The sequence below is a fragment of the Carcharhinus amblyrhynchos genome, unplaced genomic scaffold (assembly GCF_965287045.1).
Source record: "Carcharhinus amblyrhynchos unplaced genomic scaffold, sCarAmb.v2.hapA chromosome_1070, whole genome shotgun sequence".
Lineage (NCBI taxonomy): Eukaryota > Metazoa > Chordata > Chondrichthyes > Carcharhiniformes > Carcharhinidae > Carcharhinus > Carcharhinus amblyrhynchos.
The window spans coordinates 23,046-40,000 of record NW_027650810.1 but is presented as its reverse complement, the minus strand read 5'-3'; the positions used below and the strand labels follow the sequence as shown (position 1 = coordinate 40,000).

The following is a 16,955-nucleotide window of genomic DNA, read 5'->3' as shown; positions in this document are numbered from 1 at the left end:
ACACATCTTTGGACACTAAGGGACAATTTAGCACGGCCAATCCACCCTAACCTACACATCTTTGGACACTAAGGACAATTTAGCATGGCCAATCCACCTAACCTACACATCTTTGGACACTAAGGGACAATTTAGCACGGCCAATCCCCCCTAACCTACACATCTTTGGACACTAAGGGGCAATTTAGCACGGCCAATCCACCCTAACCTACACATCTTTGGGACACTAAGGACAATTTAGCACGGCCAATCCCCCTAACCTACACATCTTTGGACTGTGGGAGGAAACTGGAGCACCCGGAGGAAGCCCACGCAGACACGGGGCGGGAGAGAGAGAGAGAGGGGGCAGACTTCACACAGACAGTGAACCGAGGCTGGGACGGGAAGCCGGATCCCTGGCGCTGGGGGGAAGCAGCAGCAGCGCCAACCCACACGGCAGGATTCGGGGAGCCGGATAGGGGCCAAAGGTGGGCAATTGGGATGAACTAAGGGTTAAAAAAGGGGGCGGCATGGACAAGTTGGGCCGAAGGGCCTGTTTCCATTCTGTAAATCTCTAGGATAAGGGAGGGGGGGATAGAGAAACCCGGGGAGAAGAAGGTGACGTTACAGATTGGGAAACGGTGGGGGAGGGGGAGGGAGGAGGCTGTTGTGGTTCAGACGCTACTTACGGTAATGCATCGGTACCAGACGGGAGGAACATAGACTTTCCTGGGATTTAATCCGGGTTCCTTTACTGCAGGCAGCATCGCAACTTCCATCGCAGCCTGCTCGTCCTCCGCGAGCTGCAGACACAACACAGACCGTCAATTAAACAGGCACCATTTTACCCCAAAACAGCGTCACCCAGCTCGATAAAAACTCAATCAGGCTCACTGCCGAGGGAGCGCCGCACTGTGTGGGGAGGGTCGGTGCTGAGGGAGCGCCGCACTGTGTGGGGGGAGGGTCGGTGCTGAGGGAGCGCCGCACTGTGTGGGGAGGGTCGGTGCTGAGGGAGCGCCGCACTGTGTGGGGAGGGTCGGTGCTGAGGGAGCGCCGCACTGTGTGTGGGGAGGGTCGGTGCTGAGGGGAGCGCCGCACTGTGTGGGGAGGGTCGGTGCTGAGGGAGCGCCGCACTGTGTGTGGGGAGGGTCAGTGCTGAGGGGAGCGCCGCACTGTGGGGTGGGTCAGTGCTGAGGGGAGCGCCGCCACTGTGGGGAGGGTCGGTGCTGAGGGAGGCGCCGCACTGTGGGGAGGGTCGGTGCTGAGGGAGCGCCGCACTGTGTGGGGAGGGTCGGTGCTGAGGGAGCGCCACACTGTGTGTGGGGAGGGTCGGTGCTGAGGGAGCGCCGCACTGTGGGGAGGGTCGTGGAGGCCATTCAGCCCATTGAACCTGTAACTCACCTGACTGACCAGGCCGGTGGGGTTGGGTTTAAAGGTTAAGGGGTCACCCACACCTGAAAGAAGGAACCAAATGAAAAATTAATTCTGATAGAAGAAAATCCGAAGGGGGGCGGGGGGAGGGAGGGACAGAGAGAGGGGGGGAGGGAGGGACAGAGAGAGGGGGGGGAGGGAGGGACAGAGAGAGGGGGGGGAGGGAGGGACAGAGAGAGGGGGGAGGGAGGGACAGAGAGAGGGGGGAGGGAGGGACAGAGAGATGGGGGGAGGGAGGGACAGAGAGATGGGGGGGAGGGAGGGACAGAGAGGTGGGGGGGAGGGACAGAGAGAGGATGGGGGGGGGACAGAGAGAGGATGGGGGGGGGACAGAGAGAGGATGGGGGGGGGACAGGAGAGGATAGGGGGGGGACAGGTGAGGATAGGGGGGACAGAGAGAGGATAGTGGGGGGACAGAGAGAGGATAGGGGGGGACAGAGAGAGGATGGGGGGGACAGAGAGAGGATAGGGGGGACAGAGAGAGGATAGGGGGGGGACAGAGAGAGGATGGGGGGGACAGAGAGAGATGGGGGGGGACAGAGAGAGGATAGGGGGGGACAGAGAGAGGATAGGGGGGACAGAGAGAGGATAGGGGGGACAGAGAGAGGATAGGGGGGGACAAGAGAGGATAGGGGGGGACAGAGAGAGGATAGGGGGGACAGAGAGAGGATAGGGGGGACAGAGAGAGGATAGGGGGGGGACAGAGAGAGGATAAGGGGGGGACAGAGAGAGGATAGGGGGGGGACAGAGAGAGGATGGGGGGGGGACAGAGAGAGGATAGGGGGGGGACAGGCTCGATGCACGTTACAGATGGATAACCAACCCCCTCCTTACTGAGATTCCCAGTCAGAACCGTTTTCACCAGCTTATCGATCTGGTATCGGAGCTTCTGATCGACTGGCCTCATCTTCTCCAAAACCTGTGGACACAATCCAGAACCCGGGATCTGTTATTGTGTATATATAAACCACCCTGAACCCCTCGATTAGATTCCAGTCTGTAACTCACTCCCGGGTATCTGTTATTCTATATATAAACCACCCCCGAACCCCTCGATTAGATTCCAGTCTGTAACTCACTCCCGGGTATCTGTTATTCTGTATATAAACCACCCCGACCCCCTCGATTAGATTCCAGTCTGTAACTCACTCCCGGGTATCTGTTATTCTGTATATAAAACCACCCCGAACCCCTCGATTAGATTCCAGTCTGTAACTCACTCCCGGGTATCTGTTATTCTGTATATAAACCACCCCGAACCCCTCGATTAGATTCCAGTCTGTAACTCACTCCCGGGTATCTGTTTATTCTGTATATAAACCACCCCGAACCCCTCGATTAGATTCCAGTCTGTAACTCACTCCCAGGTATCTGTTATTCTATATATAAACCACCCCCGAACCCCTCGATTAGATTCCGGTCTGTAACTCACTCCCGGGTATCTGTTATTCTGTATATAAACCACCCCGAACCCCTCGATGAGATTCCAGACTGTAACTCACTCCCGGGTATCTGTTATTCTATATATAAACCACCCCGAACCCCTCGATTAGATTCCAGTCTGTAACTCACTCCCGGGTATCTGTTATTCTATATATAAACCACCCCCGAACCCCTCGATTAAATTCCAGTCTGTAACTCACTCCCGGGTATCTGTTATTCTGTATATAAACCACCCCGAACCCCTCGATTAGATTCCAGTCTGTAACTCACTCCCGGGTATCTGTTATTCTGTATATAACCATCCCGAACCCCTCGATTAGATTCCAGTCTGTAACTCACTCCCGGGTATCTGTTATTCTGTATATAAACCTCCCCGAAACCCTCGATTAGATTCCAGTCTGTAACTCACTCCTGGGTATCTGTTATTCTGTATATAAACCACCCCGAAACCCCTCGATTAGATTCCCAGTCTGTAACTCACTCCCGGGTATCTGTTATTCTATATATAAACCACCCCGAACCCTCGATTAGATTCCAGTCTGTAATCTCACTCCCGGGTATCTGTTATTCTATATATAAACCACCCCGAACCCCTCGATTAGATTCCGTCTGTAACTCATTCCCGGGTATCTGTTATTCTGTATATAAACCACCCCGAACCCCTCGATTAGATTCCAGTCTGTAACTCACTCCCGGGTATCTGTTATTCTATATATAAACCACCCCGAACCCCTCGATTAGATTCCAGTCTGTAACTCACTCCCGGGTATCTGTTATTCTGTATATAACCACCCCGAACCCCTCGATTAGATTCCAGTCTGTAACTCACTCCCGGGTATCTGTTATTCTGTATATAACCACCCCCGAACCCCTCGATTAGATTCCAGTCTGTAACTCACTCCGGGTATCTGTTATTCTATATATAAACCACCCCGAACCCCTCGATTAGATTCCAGTCTGTAACTCACTCCCGGGTATCTGTTATTCTGTATATAAACCACCCCGAACCCCTCGATTAGATTCCAGTCTGTAAATCACTCCCGGGTATCTGTTATTCTGTATATAAACACCCCGAACCCCTCGATTAGATTCCAGTCTGTAACTCACTCCCGGGTATCTGTTATTCTGTATATAAACCACCCCGAACCCTCGATTAGATTCCAGTCTGTAACTCACTCCTGGGTATCTGTTATCTGTATAAACCCCCCCGACCCCTAATTAGATTCCAGTCTGTAACTCACTCCCGGGTATCTGTTATTCTGTATATAAACCCCCCCCTCCGAACCCCTCGATTAGATTCCCAGTCTGTAACTCACTCCCGGGTATCTGTTATTCTGTATATAAACCCCCCCCCCCCCGATTAGATTCCAGTCTGTAACTCACTCCCGGGTATCTGTTATTCTATATATAAACCACCCCGAACCCCTCGATTAGATTCCAGTCTGTAACTCACTCCCGGGTAATCTGTTATTCTGTATATAAACCACCCCGAACCCCTCGATTAGATTCCAGTCCTGTAACTCACTCCCGGGTATCTGTTATTCTGTATATAAACCACCCCGAACCCCTCGATTAGATTCCAGTCTGTAACTCACTCCCGGGTATCTGTTATTCTATATATAAACCACCCCGAACCCCTAATTAGATTCCAGTCTGTAACTCACTCCCGGGTATCTGTTATTCTATATATAAACCCCCCCGAACCCCTCGATTAGATTCCGGTCTGTAACTCACTCCCGGGTATCTGTTATTCTGTATATAAACCACCCCGAACCCCTCGATTAGATTCCAGTCTGTAACTCACTCCCGGGTATCTGTTATTCTGTATATAAACCACCCCGAACCCCTCGATTAGATTCCAGTCTGTAACTCACTCCCGGGTATCTGTTATTCTATATATAAACCACCCCGAACCCCTCGATTAGATTCCAGTCTGTAACTCACTCCCGGGTATCTGTTATTCTATATATAAACCACCCCGAACCCCTCGATTAGATTCCAGTCTGTAACTCACTCCCGGGTATCTGTTATTCTGTATATAAACCACCCGAACCCTCGATTAGATTCCAGTCTGTAACTCACTCCCGGGTATCTGTTATTCTGTATAAAACCACCCCGAACCCCTCGATTAGATTCCAGTCTGTAACTCACTCCCGGGTATCTGTTATTCTATATATAAACCACCCCGAACCCCTCGATTAGATTCCAGTCTGTAACTCACTCCCGGGTATCTGTTATTCTATATATAAACCCCCCGAACCCCTCGATTAGATTCCAGTCTGTAACTCACTCCCGGGTATCTGTTATTCTATATATAAAACCACCCCGAACCCCTCGATTAGATTCCAGTCTGTAACTCACTCCCGGGTATCTGTTATTCTGTATATAAACCACCCCGACCCCTCGATGAGATTGGAACTCACTGTTCGGATTTCTATCAGTCTCATGACGGCTGGTTCCTCCCTCAGTGTTGCTCCATTCACCTTCCGTTGGATAACCTGGGCCAGGTCCAACAAGTACATTGTCAGCATGTGATTCTTCACTTCCAGGATACTCAGTCCCTGCGCACAGACAAAGATCATTGGGTTCACTCTCTTTAATAGCCCTCCATGCCCGTTAGGGGCACCCCGTCCCCATCGCAAATCTCTTCACCCCGCGTCTCCTCCAGCCCCCCTACACCCCCTCCCTATCTCTGTAACCTCCTCAGCCCCCCTACACCCCCTCCCTATCTGCGTAACCTCCTCCCAGCCCCTTACACCCCCTCCCTATCTCTGTAACCTCCTCCAGCCCCCTACACCCCTCCCTATCTCTGTAACCTCTCCAGCCCCCCTACACCCCCTCCCTATCTGCGTAACCTCCTCCAGCCCCCTTACACCCCCTCCCTATCTCTGTAACCTCCTCCAGCCCCCCTACCACCCCCTCCCTATCTCTGTAACCTCCTCCAGCCCCCTACACCCCCTCCCTATCTCTGTAACTCCTCCAGTCCCCCTACACCCCCTCCCTATCTCTGTAACCTCCTCCAGCCCCCCTACACCCCCTCCCTATCTCTGTAACCTCCTCCAGCCCCCCTTACACCCCCTCCCTATCTCTGTAACCTCCTCCAGCCCCCCTACACCCCTCCCTATCTCTGTAACCTCCTCCAGCCCCCCTACACCCCCTCCCTATCTCTGTAACCTCCTCCAGCCCCCTTACACCCCCTCCCTATCTCTGTAACCTCCTCCAGCCCCCCTACACCCCTCCCTATCTCTGTAACCCTCCTCCAGTCCCCCTACACCCCCTCCCTATCTCTGTAACCTCCTCCAGTCCCCCTACACCCCCTCCCTATCTCTGTAACCTCCTCCAGCCCCCTACACCCCCTCCCTATCTCTGTAACCCCCTCCAGCCCCCCTACACCCCCTCCCTATCTCTGTAACCCCCTCCAGCCCCCTACACCCCCTCCCTATCTCTGTAACCCCCTCCAGCCCCCCTACACCCCCTCCCTATCTCTGTAACCCCCTCCAGCCCCCTACACCCCCTCCCTATCTCTGTAACCCCCTCCAGCCCCCCTACACCCCCTCCCTATCTCTGTAACCCCCTCCAGCCCCCCTACACCCCCTCCCTATCTCTGTAACCCCCTCCAGCCCCCCTACACCCCCTCCCTATCTCTGCCTTCCTCCAATTCCGGCCTCTCGAGCGTCCCTCAATTCCCATCACTCCGCCATTGGGGGTTAGGGCTGCCTGGGGGGGGGGGGGGGCCGAGCGCTGGAATTCCCTCCTTAAACCCTCCCCACCCCTCTCCCTCTTGCTGTCTCTGTCAGAGAGAGAGAGAGACAGTAACAATCAGTAAGGAGAGGCGACAACACCTCCTCCACGATCATCCTCTACACCGCTGCCCCACAAGGCTGTGTTCTCAGCCCCCTCCTTATACCCCTCTGACCGTGCGGCCAAATTCCCCTCCAATTCCATTCTCAAGTTTGCTGATGACTCCACCGTACTGGGTCGGATCTCAAACAATGATGAGACAGAGAACAGGAAGTGAGATCGAGAATCTGGTGAACTGGTGCGGTGACAATAATCTCTCCCTCAGTGTCAACAAAACAAAGGAGATTCTCATCGACTTCAGGAAGTGTAAAGGGGAACATGTCCCTGTCTACATCAACGGGGATGGAGTAGAAAGGATCGAGAGCTTCACGTTTCTAGGTGTCCAGATCACCAACAACCTGTCCTGGTCCCCCTCACGCCGACACTATAGTTAAGAAAGCCCCACCAACGCCTCTACTTTCCCAGAAGACTAAGGAAATTTGGCATGTCCGCTACGGACTCTCACCAACTTTTACAGATGCCCCATAGAAAGCATTCTTTCTGGTTGGATCACAGCTCGGTCTGGGCTCCTGCTCTGCTCAAGGCCGCAAGGAACTACAAAGGGTGGTGAATGTAGCCCCAATCCATCACACAAACCAGCCTCCCATCCATTGACTCTGTCTACACTTCCCGCTGCCTCGGGGAAAGCAGCCAGTATAATTAAGGACCCCCCCCCGACACACACCCCGGACATTCTCTCTTCCACCTTCTTCCGTCGGGGAAAAAGATACAAAAGTCTGAGGTCCCGTACCGACCGACTCAAGAACAGCTTCTTCCCTGCTGCTGTCAGACTTTTGGAATGGACCCTACCTCGCATTAAGCTGATCTTTCTCTACACCCTCGCTGTGACTGTAACACTACATTCTGCAACCCTCTCCTTTCCTTCTCTATCAACGGTATGCTTTGTCTGTATAGCGTGTAAGAAACAATACTTTTCACTGTATCCCAATACACGTGAAAATGATAAATTAAATCGAAGTTTCTCTTTCTCTCCTTGTCCTGGTGCAGTCTTATGTTCTCAACCCTGACACCCAGCGTCTTAAAACTGTTCTGTTCACCTTGGTTCCAGGCAGGGCTCACACTGATTCCCAGCTGCTTCTGTAAGATGTAGGAGCAGAATGAGGCCACTCGGCCCCTCGACTCTGCTCCCCCATTCAATCATGGCTGATATTTTCCCCATCCCCCATTCTCCTGCCTTTTCCCCCGATCCCCTTATTATCAGGAACCGATCTATTTCTGTCTTAAAGACACTCAGGGAACCGGCCTCCTCTGGGGCAAAGAGTCCCACACATTCCCCACTCTCTGGGTGAAGAAATCCCTCCCCATCTCTGTTTTAAAAGGACCGTCCCTTTACCCTGAGGTTGTGCCTCTCTGGTTCCAGTTTTTCCTACTAGTGGAAACATCCTCTCCCTGTCCACTCTATCCAGGGCCTCGCAGTATCCTGTAAGTTTCAATAAGATCCCCCCCCCCCCCCATCCTTCTAAACTCCCAACGAGGACAGACCCAGAGTCCTCAACCCGTTCCTCACACCACAAGCTCTTCCTTCATTCCAGCCTCCTCGGATTCTCACCTTCTCCGTTGGGAAGTCTCCATCGCGGAGATGCTGGACGACCTTGCTGATGTGAGTGTTCGCTGCGGTGAGCTGTGGGATAGAGAGAGAGTGACAGAGAGAGAGACAGAGAGGGTCACTGATTCCAACTGTATAGACCAATCCACAACACACCGGAAGACCATTCAGCCCCCTCTCCTCCAGCCTGTTAGACAGGACAGGAGGAGGCATTCAGCCCCTCTCTCTCCAGCCTGTTACACAGGGACAGGAGGAGGCCATTCAGCCCCTCTCTCTCCAGCCTGTTACACAGGGACAAGAGGAGGCCATTCAGCCCCTCTCCTCCAGCCTGTTACACAGGGACAGGAGGAGGCCATTCAGCCCCTCTCTCTCCAGCCTGTTACACAGGAACAGGAGGAGGCCATTCAGCCCCCTCTCCTCCAGCCCTGTTACACAGGGACAGGAGGAGGCCATTCAGCCCCTCTCTCTCCAGCCTGTTACACAGGGACAGGAGGAGGCCATTCAGCCCCTCTCTCTCCAGCCTGTTACACAGGAACAGGAGGAGGCCATTCAGCCCCTCTCCTCCAGCCTGTTACACAGGGACAGGAGGAGGCCATTCAGCCGCTCTCCTCCAGCCTGTTACACAGGGACAGGAGGAGGCCATTCAGCCCCTCTCTCTCCAGCCTGTTACACAGGAACAGGAGGAGGCCATTCAGCCCCTCTCCTCCAGCCTGTTACACAGGGACAGGAGGAGGCCATTCAGCCGCTCTCTCCAGCCTGTTACACAGGGACAGGAGGAGGCCATTCAGCCCCTCTCTCTCCAGCCTGTTACACAGGAACAGGAGGAGGCCATTCAGCCCCTCTCTCTCCAGCCTGTTACACAGGGACAGGAGGAGGCCATTCAGCCCCTCTCCCCCTGTACTAGCTCATTCCCTCACTCCAGATCCTCCTAATTCCCTCCAGACGATCCCAAATGTCTTGGGATTGATATCAATGGGGGTTCCAGCCCCCGCCCTAGGCCCGAATCCCCGGCCTCTCCTGGCAGCCCCCACCTGCTGGCTCAGCGTCCTCAAGACGGCCGCCATTTCTCCCGCACACACACACACACCGGAACCGGAACTGCGGGTAGCGTGTCCCGGGGGAGGAACGGCCCGCCCGCGGCGGACAGGAACTGACGCTCTCTACCCGACGGACCGGAGGTGACGCCAACTCCGGCGACGCGGCGGACTGGACGTGACGCTTCCGCCTCGCGACCGCCGAACCGGAAGTGACGCGTACCTCCGTCCTCGCAGAGCGGAGGTGACGCTTACGCCTTAGCACGCCGGATGTGATGTAATGAACAGGATGCCGACCCCACTGCTTTGATTGACAGGCGCCTGATGGGCGGGGAGGGGAGCGGTGACGTCAGCGGGCGGGTGGCCGACTGAAAGGTGCTCATGTACCGGAGTGGACATGTTTGTACCCTAGCCACCTTCACCATTGCCAGGTCTCCAGCACAAGGACATGGCCCTCAACCTGATGGACTTAATGTGTCCTCGCCTGGAGCTCCCCACTGGGTTATTATTGCTTCAATGTTAAGAACATAAGAAGTAGTAGGCCATTCGGCCCTTCAAGCCTGCCCCACCATTCAATAAGATCATGGCTGATCTGAAGTGAATCAGTTCCACTTTCCCGCTTTCTCCCCTTAATTCCCTTGTCTATCAGAAACCTATCTACCCGTGACTTAAATATATTTAGCGAGGTAGCCTCCACCACTTCAACGGGCAGAGAATTCCAGAGATTCACCACCCTTTGAGTGAAGAAGTTCCTCCTCAACTCTGATCTAAACTGCACTCCCCCCCCCTTGAGGCTGTGCCCTCTAGTCCTGCTGTCCTTTCTGAGCAGGAAGAATCTCTCTACCTCTACCCTATCCATCCCATTCATTATCTTATACGTCTCTATAAGACCCCCCCTCATCCTTCTAAACTCCAACACGTATGGAGCAGGAGTCGGCCATCTAGCCCCTCGAGCCTGCCCCACCATTCAATAAGATCATGGCTGATCTGAAGTGGATCAGTTCCACTTTCCCGCTTTCTCCCCATAACCCTTAATTCACTTGTCTATCAGAAACCTATCTACCCATGACTTCAATATAAAAGCTGCTGCTGGAAGGTCATCAACTCGGTGAAGGACGCACTTTGATCCGCCCAAAACTTGCTGATCTTCCAGCTGAAAGAACTGTCCTCACCCGAGTGTTGCAGACTGGCACATTCCAAGGTCCAGGACTACGTGCTGAGGGACGGGCTGAAGCTTGGGGCAGCTGCCGCAAAGGCACAGTGGGGAAAGGTTGCACTGTAAGGCCTTTAACGGAGGCAGACCGAGGGCCCAGGAACTGCAGAATACCCTCGACCTGCGTAACTGTGTGCCAATCTGAGCAATAACGGCACACAGTAAAATCTGAGGCATGGATATAGTTTTAAGTTTTGAAATGTAATGACTGTAATTTGTACAGAACTGTAAAAATGTTTTATTCTGCACTGTTTGCAATTTTTAGACATGTAGATTTGCAATAGTTAAATTGACATTTTTATGAATAAAGTATATTTTTGAAATGAAAAAACATATTCAACAAGGCAGCCTCCACCACTTCAACGGGCAGAGAATTCCACAGATTCACCACCCTTTGAGTGAAGTTCCTCCTCAACTCCGTTCTAAACCGCCCCCCCCCCTTATTTCGAGGCTGTGCCCTCTAGTTCTGGTTTCCTTTCCAAATGGAAAGAATCTCTCTACTTCTATCCTATCGAGCCCCTTCGTTATCTTATATGTCTCTGTAAGATCCCCCCTCAGCCTTCTAAACTCCAATGAGTACAGGCACAATCTACTCAATCTCTCCTCACATGCTAACCCCCTCATCTCCGGTATCAGCTTAGTGAACCTTCTCTGCACTCCCTCCAAGGCCAATATATCCTTGCGCAAGTGCGGCGACCAAAACTGCACACAGTACTCCAGCTGCGGCCTCACCAGTGCCTTGTTCATTGTTAAAGCTCCCTCACATAGAACATTACAGCACAGTACAGGCCCTTCGGCCCTCGATGTTGTGCTGAGCTTTGTCCGAACCCAAGATCAGTCTATCCCACTCCCTATCATGCCGGAGTGCTCCATGAGCCTATCCAATAACCGCTTGAAAGTTCCTAAAATATCCGACTCCACTATCACAGCAGGCAGTGTATTCCACACCCCAACCACTCTCTGAGTAAAGAATCTACCTCGGACATCCCTCCTATATCTCCCACCATCAACCTTATAGTTATACCCCCTAGTAACAGCTACATCCACCTGAGGAAATAGTCTCTGAACGTCCACTCTATCAATCCCCCTCATCATCTTATAAACCTCTATTAAGTCACCTCTCATCCTCCTCTGCTCCAAAGAGAAAAGCCCCAGCTCCCTCAGCCTTTCCTCATAAGACCTACCCTCCAAACCAGGCAGCATCCTGGCAAATCTCCTCTGCACTCTCTCCAATGCTTCCACATCCTTCTTATAGTGAGGTGACCAGAACTGAACACAATATTCCAAATGTGGTCTCACCAAGGTCCCGTATAGTTGCAGCATAACCCCACGGCTCTTAAACTCAAACCCCCTGTTAATAAACGCTAACACTCTATAAGCCTTCTTCACGGCTCTATCCTCTTGAGTGGCAACCTTCAGAGATCTGTGGATCTGAACCCCAAGATCTCTCTGTTCCTCCACATTCTTCAGAACCCTGCCGTTGACCCTGTAATCCGCATTCAAGTTTGTCCTACCAAAATGAATCACCTCGCACATGTGTCAAAGCATGGATTCGAATCCCAGGGTTACCAAAATTGGTTTGAGCTTTGGATGGTCAGATGCCCTTCTTCAGGCACAGAATGAGACATGGAGGAAGTGAGGGTAGGCCAGTGGATGTTGTCTACATTGAACGATAGGGAGTGGGATAGCTCGATCTTGGGTTCGGACATAGCTCAGCAGAACTCCAGACAAACATACCTTGAAAATCTGCCACTTTTCCTTCGGTACTTTTCCCCAAGAATACTTCCTTCCAATTCACTCGTAGAGGGTTGTTTTTCAAACTGGAGACCTGTGACCAGCCTCAGGGATCAGTGTTGGGCCCACTGTTATTTGTCATTTATATTAATGATTTGGATGAGAATGTAGGGGACATGGTTAGTAAGTTTACAGATGACACCAAGATTGGTGGCACAGTGGACAGTGAAGAAAGTTATCTCCAATTGTAACGGGATCTTGATCAATTGGGCCAGTGGGCTGACGAGTGGCGGATGCAGTTTAATTTAGATAAATGCGAGGTGATGCATTTTGGTCGATTGAACCAGGGCAGGACTTACTCAGTTAATGGTAGGGCGTTGGGGAGAGTTACAGAACAAAGAGATCTCGGGGTACAGGTTCATAGCTCCTTGAAAGTGGAGTCACAGGTGGACAGAGTGGTGAAGAAGGCATTCGGCATGCTTGGTTTCATCGGTCAGAACATTGAATACAGGAGTTGGGACGTCTTGTTGAAGTTGTACAAGACATTGGTAAGGCCACACTTGGAATACTGTGTACAGTTCTGGTCACCCTATTATAGAAAGGATATTATTAAACTAGAAAGAGTGCAGAAAAGATTTACTAGGATGCTACTGGGACTTGATGGATTGAGTTATAAGGAGAGGCTGGATAGACTGGGACTTTTTTCTCTGGAGCGTAGGAGGCTGAGGGGTGATCTTATAGAGGTCTATAAAATAATGAGGGGCACAGATCAGCGAGATAGTCAATATCTTTTCCCCAAAGGTAGGAGAGTCTAAAGCTAGAGGGCAGAGGTTTAAGGTGAGAGGGGGGAGATACAAAAGGGTCCAGAGGGGCAATTTTTTCACCCAGAGGGTGGTGAGTGTCTGGAACGAGCTGCCAGAGGCAGTAGTAGAGGCGGGGACAATTTTATCTTTTAAAAAGCATTTAGACAGTTACATGGGGTACGATGGGTATAGAGGGATATGGGGCAAATGTGGGCAATTGGGATTAGCTTAGGGGTTTAAAAAGAAAGGGATAGCATGGACAAGTTGGGCCGAAGGACCTGTTTCCCTGCTGTAAACCTCTCTGTGACTCGATCAGAAGGTAGTAATGATCAGCTGTTGATAAATGGCTGACTTTAGCCATTGATAATGAATTTTCCATATTTGTAGTTTAAATATTTGTAACTGTTTTTGGAATAATTTGTAATAAATAAAAGAAAAGCCTCTGAGTTATGATGCTTCAGTGTTTATTTTTATGAGACCATCAGACACCGGAGCAGAATGAGGCCACTCGGCCCATCGACTCTGCTCCCCCATTCAATCATGGCTGATATTTTCCCCATCCCCCATTCTCCTGCCTTTCCCCCTGATCCCCTTATTAATCAGGAACCGATCTATCTCTGTCTTAAAGACACTCAGGGACCCGGCCTCCTCTGGGGCAAAGAGTCCCACACATTCCCCACTCTCTGGGTGAAGAAATCCCCTCCCCATCTCTGTTTTAAAGGACTGTCCCTTTACCCTGAGGTTGTGCCCTCTCTGGTTCCAGTTTTTCCTACTGGTGGAAACATCCTCTCCACGTCCACTCTATCCAGGGCCTCGCAGTATCCTGTAAGTTTCAATAAGATCCCCCCTCCTCATCCTTCTAAACTCCCAACGAGGACAGACCCAGAGTCCTCAACCCGTTCCTCAAGCTCTTCATTCCAGGGATCTGCTGTCCCCCCCCACCCCGCCTTGTCCTTCTAGTTTTAAGAGGTGGTTTGGAAGGTGCTGTGGAAGGAGTCTCGGTGAGTCAGACAGTCAAAGAAGTTTACAGGGTGTGAACAGACCCTTTGGCCCAACTTGTCCATGCTACCCCTTTCTTTTTAAACCCCTAAGCTAATCCCAATTGCCCACATTTGCCCCATATCCCTCTATACCCATCGTACCCATGTAACTGTCTAAATGCTTTTTAAAAGATAAAATTGTCCCCGCCTCTACTACTGCCTCTGGCAGCTCGTTCCAGACACTCACCACCCTCTGGGTGAAAAAATTGCCCCTCTGGACCCTTTTGTATCTCTCCCCTCTCACCTTAAACCTCTGCCCTCTAGTTTTAGACCCCCCTACCTTTGGGGAAAAGATATTGACTATCTCGCTGATCTGTGCCCCTCATTATTTTGTAGACCTCTATAAGATCAACGATAAGATTGAGGTGTCGAGCTTCTCGAGTGTTGTTGGGAGCCGCACTCAGTGAAAAGTATTGTTTCTTGCGCGCTATACAGACAAAGCATACCGTTCATAGAGAAGGAAAGGAGAGGGTGCAGAATGTAGTGTTACAGTCACAGCGAGGGTGTAGAGAAAGATCAGCTTAATGCGAGGTAGGTCCATTCAAAAGTCTGACAGCAGCAGGGAAGAAGCTGTTCTTGAGTCGGTCGGTACGGGACCTCAGACTTTTGTACCTTTTTCCCGACGGAAGAAGGTGGAAGAGAGAATGTCCGGGGAGTGTGTGGGGGGGGGGGGGGGGGGGGTGGTCCTTAATTATCCCGGCTGCTTTTCCCCGAGGCAGCGGGAAGTGTAGACAGAGTCAATGGATGGGAGGCTGGTTTGTGTGATGGATTGGGGGCTACATTCACCACCCTTTTGTAGTTCCTTGCGGTCTTGGGCAGAGCAGGAGCCCAGACCGAGCTGTGATCCAACCAGAAAGAATGCTTTCTATGGGGCATCTGTAAAAGTTGGGGAGAGTCCGTAGTGGACATGCCAAATTTCCTCAGTCTTCTGAGAAAGTAGAGGCGTTGGTGGGGCTTTCTTAACTATAGTGTCAGCGTGAGGGGGGACCAGGACAGGTTGTTGGTGATCTGGACACCTAGAAACTCTCGTTGCTTTCTACTCCATCCCCGTTGATGTAGACAGGGACATGTTCCCCTTTACACTTCCTGAAGTCGATGAGAATCTCCTTTGTTTTGTTGACACTGAGGGAGAGATTATTGTCACCGCACCAGTTCACCAGATTCTCGATCTCATTCCTGTTCTCTGGTGTTATGGGGAGAAGGGAACCTTCATTTGGATACTGTGACATGAATAAGAACACAAGAAATAGGAGCAGGAGTCGGCCATCTAGCCTCTCGAGCCTGCCCCGCCATTCAATAAGATCATGGCTGATCTGAAATGGATCAGTTCCACTTTCCCGCTTTCTCCCCTTAATTCCCTGTCTATCAGAAACCTATCTACCCGTGACTTAAATATGTTCAGCGAGGCAGCCTCCACCACTTCAACGGGCAGAGAATTCCAGAGATTCACCACCCTTTGAGTGAAGAAGTTCCTCCTCAACTCCAATCTAAACCGCCCCCCCCCTTATCCTGAGGCTGTGCCCCCTAGTCCTACTGTCCTTTCTGAGCGGGAAGAATCTCTCTACCTCTACCTGAATGAGTGACAGTTCCTGCAATGCTGCCTCTCTGTTGGATGCGTAGATTACTGTGGAAGGTTTTGTTGAGATAGATTCAGTTACTGAATGCGAGCAATCTCTTATCTTGCTTCTGTATTAGTTGTGGTTTGGCTAATGTTTAGAACAGAGAAAAACTACAGCACAAACAGGCCCTTCAGCCCACAAGTTACACCGATCCTATCCCTACCAGGTCTATCTATAACCCTCAATCCCATTAGATCCCATATACTCATCCAGAAGCCTCTTAAAAGACCCCAGCGAGTTCGCCTCCACCACCACCGACAGCAGCCGATTCCACTCACCCACCACCCTCTGAGTGAAAAACTTACCCCTGACATCTCCTCTGTACCTGCTCCCCAGCACCTTAAACCTGTGTCCTCTCGTAGCGACCATTTCAGCCCTGGGAAATAGCCTCCGAGAATCCACCCTATCTATTCCTCTCAACATCTTATAAACCTCTATCAGGTCGCCTCTCAACCTTCGTCTCTCCAGGGAGAAGAGACCCAGCTCCCTCAACCTATCCTCATAAGGCATGCCTCCCAAACCAGGCAACATCCTTGTAAATCTCCTCTGCACCCTCTCAATAGCTTCCACATCCTTCCTGTAGTGAGGCGACCAGAACTGCGCACAGTACTCCAAGTGGGGTCTGACAAGGGTCTTATAAAGTTGCAGCATTACCTCCCAACTCCTAAACTCAATCCCTCGATTAATGAAGGCCAGTACACCATACACCTTCTTGACCACATCCTCCACCTGCGAGGCCGATTTGAGAGTCCTGTGGACCCGGACCCCAAGGTTCAGTTTGTCCTGATTTAGTTTATTGCTACAGTAAAAGCCTTAAAAATTGAAATAACATCAACTCATTTCCACTGGCTGTTTAAAATGTACATCTTATTTTCTTCGTTCCCGGGACACGTGTGCCGCTGGGTCAGTATTTATTGCCCATCCCTCGTTACCCCTTGGAGGGGCAGTTGAGAGTCACCCACATTGCTGTGTCTCTGGAGTCCCATGTAGGCCAGACCGGGGTAAGGACAGCAGATTTCCTTCCCTAAAGGGAACCGGATGGGTTTTTCCCACAATCAGTAGATTCTTAATTCCAGATATTTTTTATTCAATTCACACTCCACCCTCTGCCGTGACGGGATTCGAACCCGGGTCCCCCAGAACATTACCCTGCGTCTCTGGATTACTAATCCAGTGATGACACCACTGAGTCCCTGCTCTCTCTCTCTCTCTCGTTCTCATTTACATAGCGGACAGTGAAGAAAGTTATCTC

General features: G+C 51.5%; 1 protein-coding gene across 1 annotated transcript in view; it reads right to left on the bottom strand.

Moving 5' to 3' along the window:
• The window catches only part of ngdn (neuroguidin, EIF4E binding protein), a 10,079-nt gene extending 732 nt beyond the window's left edge, over positions 1-9,347 (bottom strand). Inside the window, exons 1-6 of the mRNA XM_080184963.1 lie at positions 9,292-9,347; positions 8,264-8,335; positions 5,277-5,414; positions 2,245-2,329; positions 1,381-1,433; positions 669-782 (exon numbers count right to left, since the gene is read on the bottom strand). Of these exons, the coding sequence (XP_080041089.1) occupies positions 669-782; positions 1,381-1,433; positions 2,245-2,329; positions 5,277-5,414; positions 8,264-8,335; positions 9,292-9,324 (495 nt within the window). The 5' untranslated portion in view covers positions 9,325-9,347. The remainder of the gene's footprint in view (positions 1-668; positions 783-1,380; positions 1,434-2,244; positions 2,330-5,276; positions 5,415-8,263; positions 8,336-9,291) is intronic.
• Positions 9,348-16,955: the final 7,608 nt, after the last annotated feature.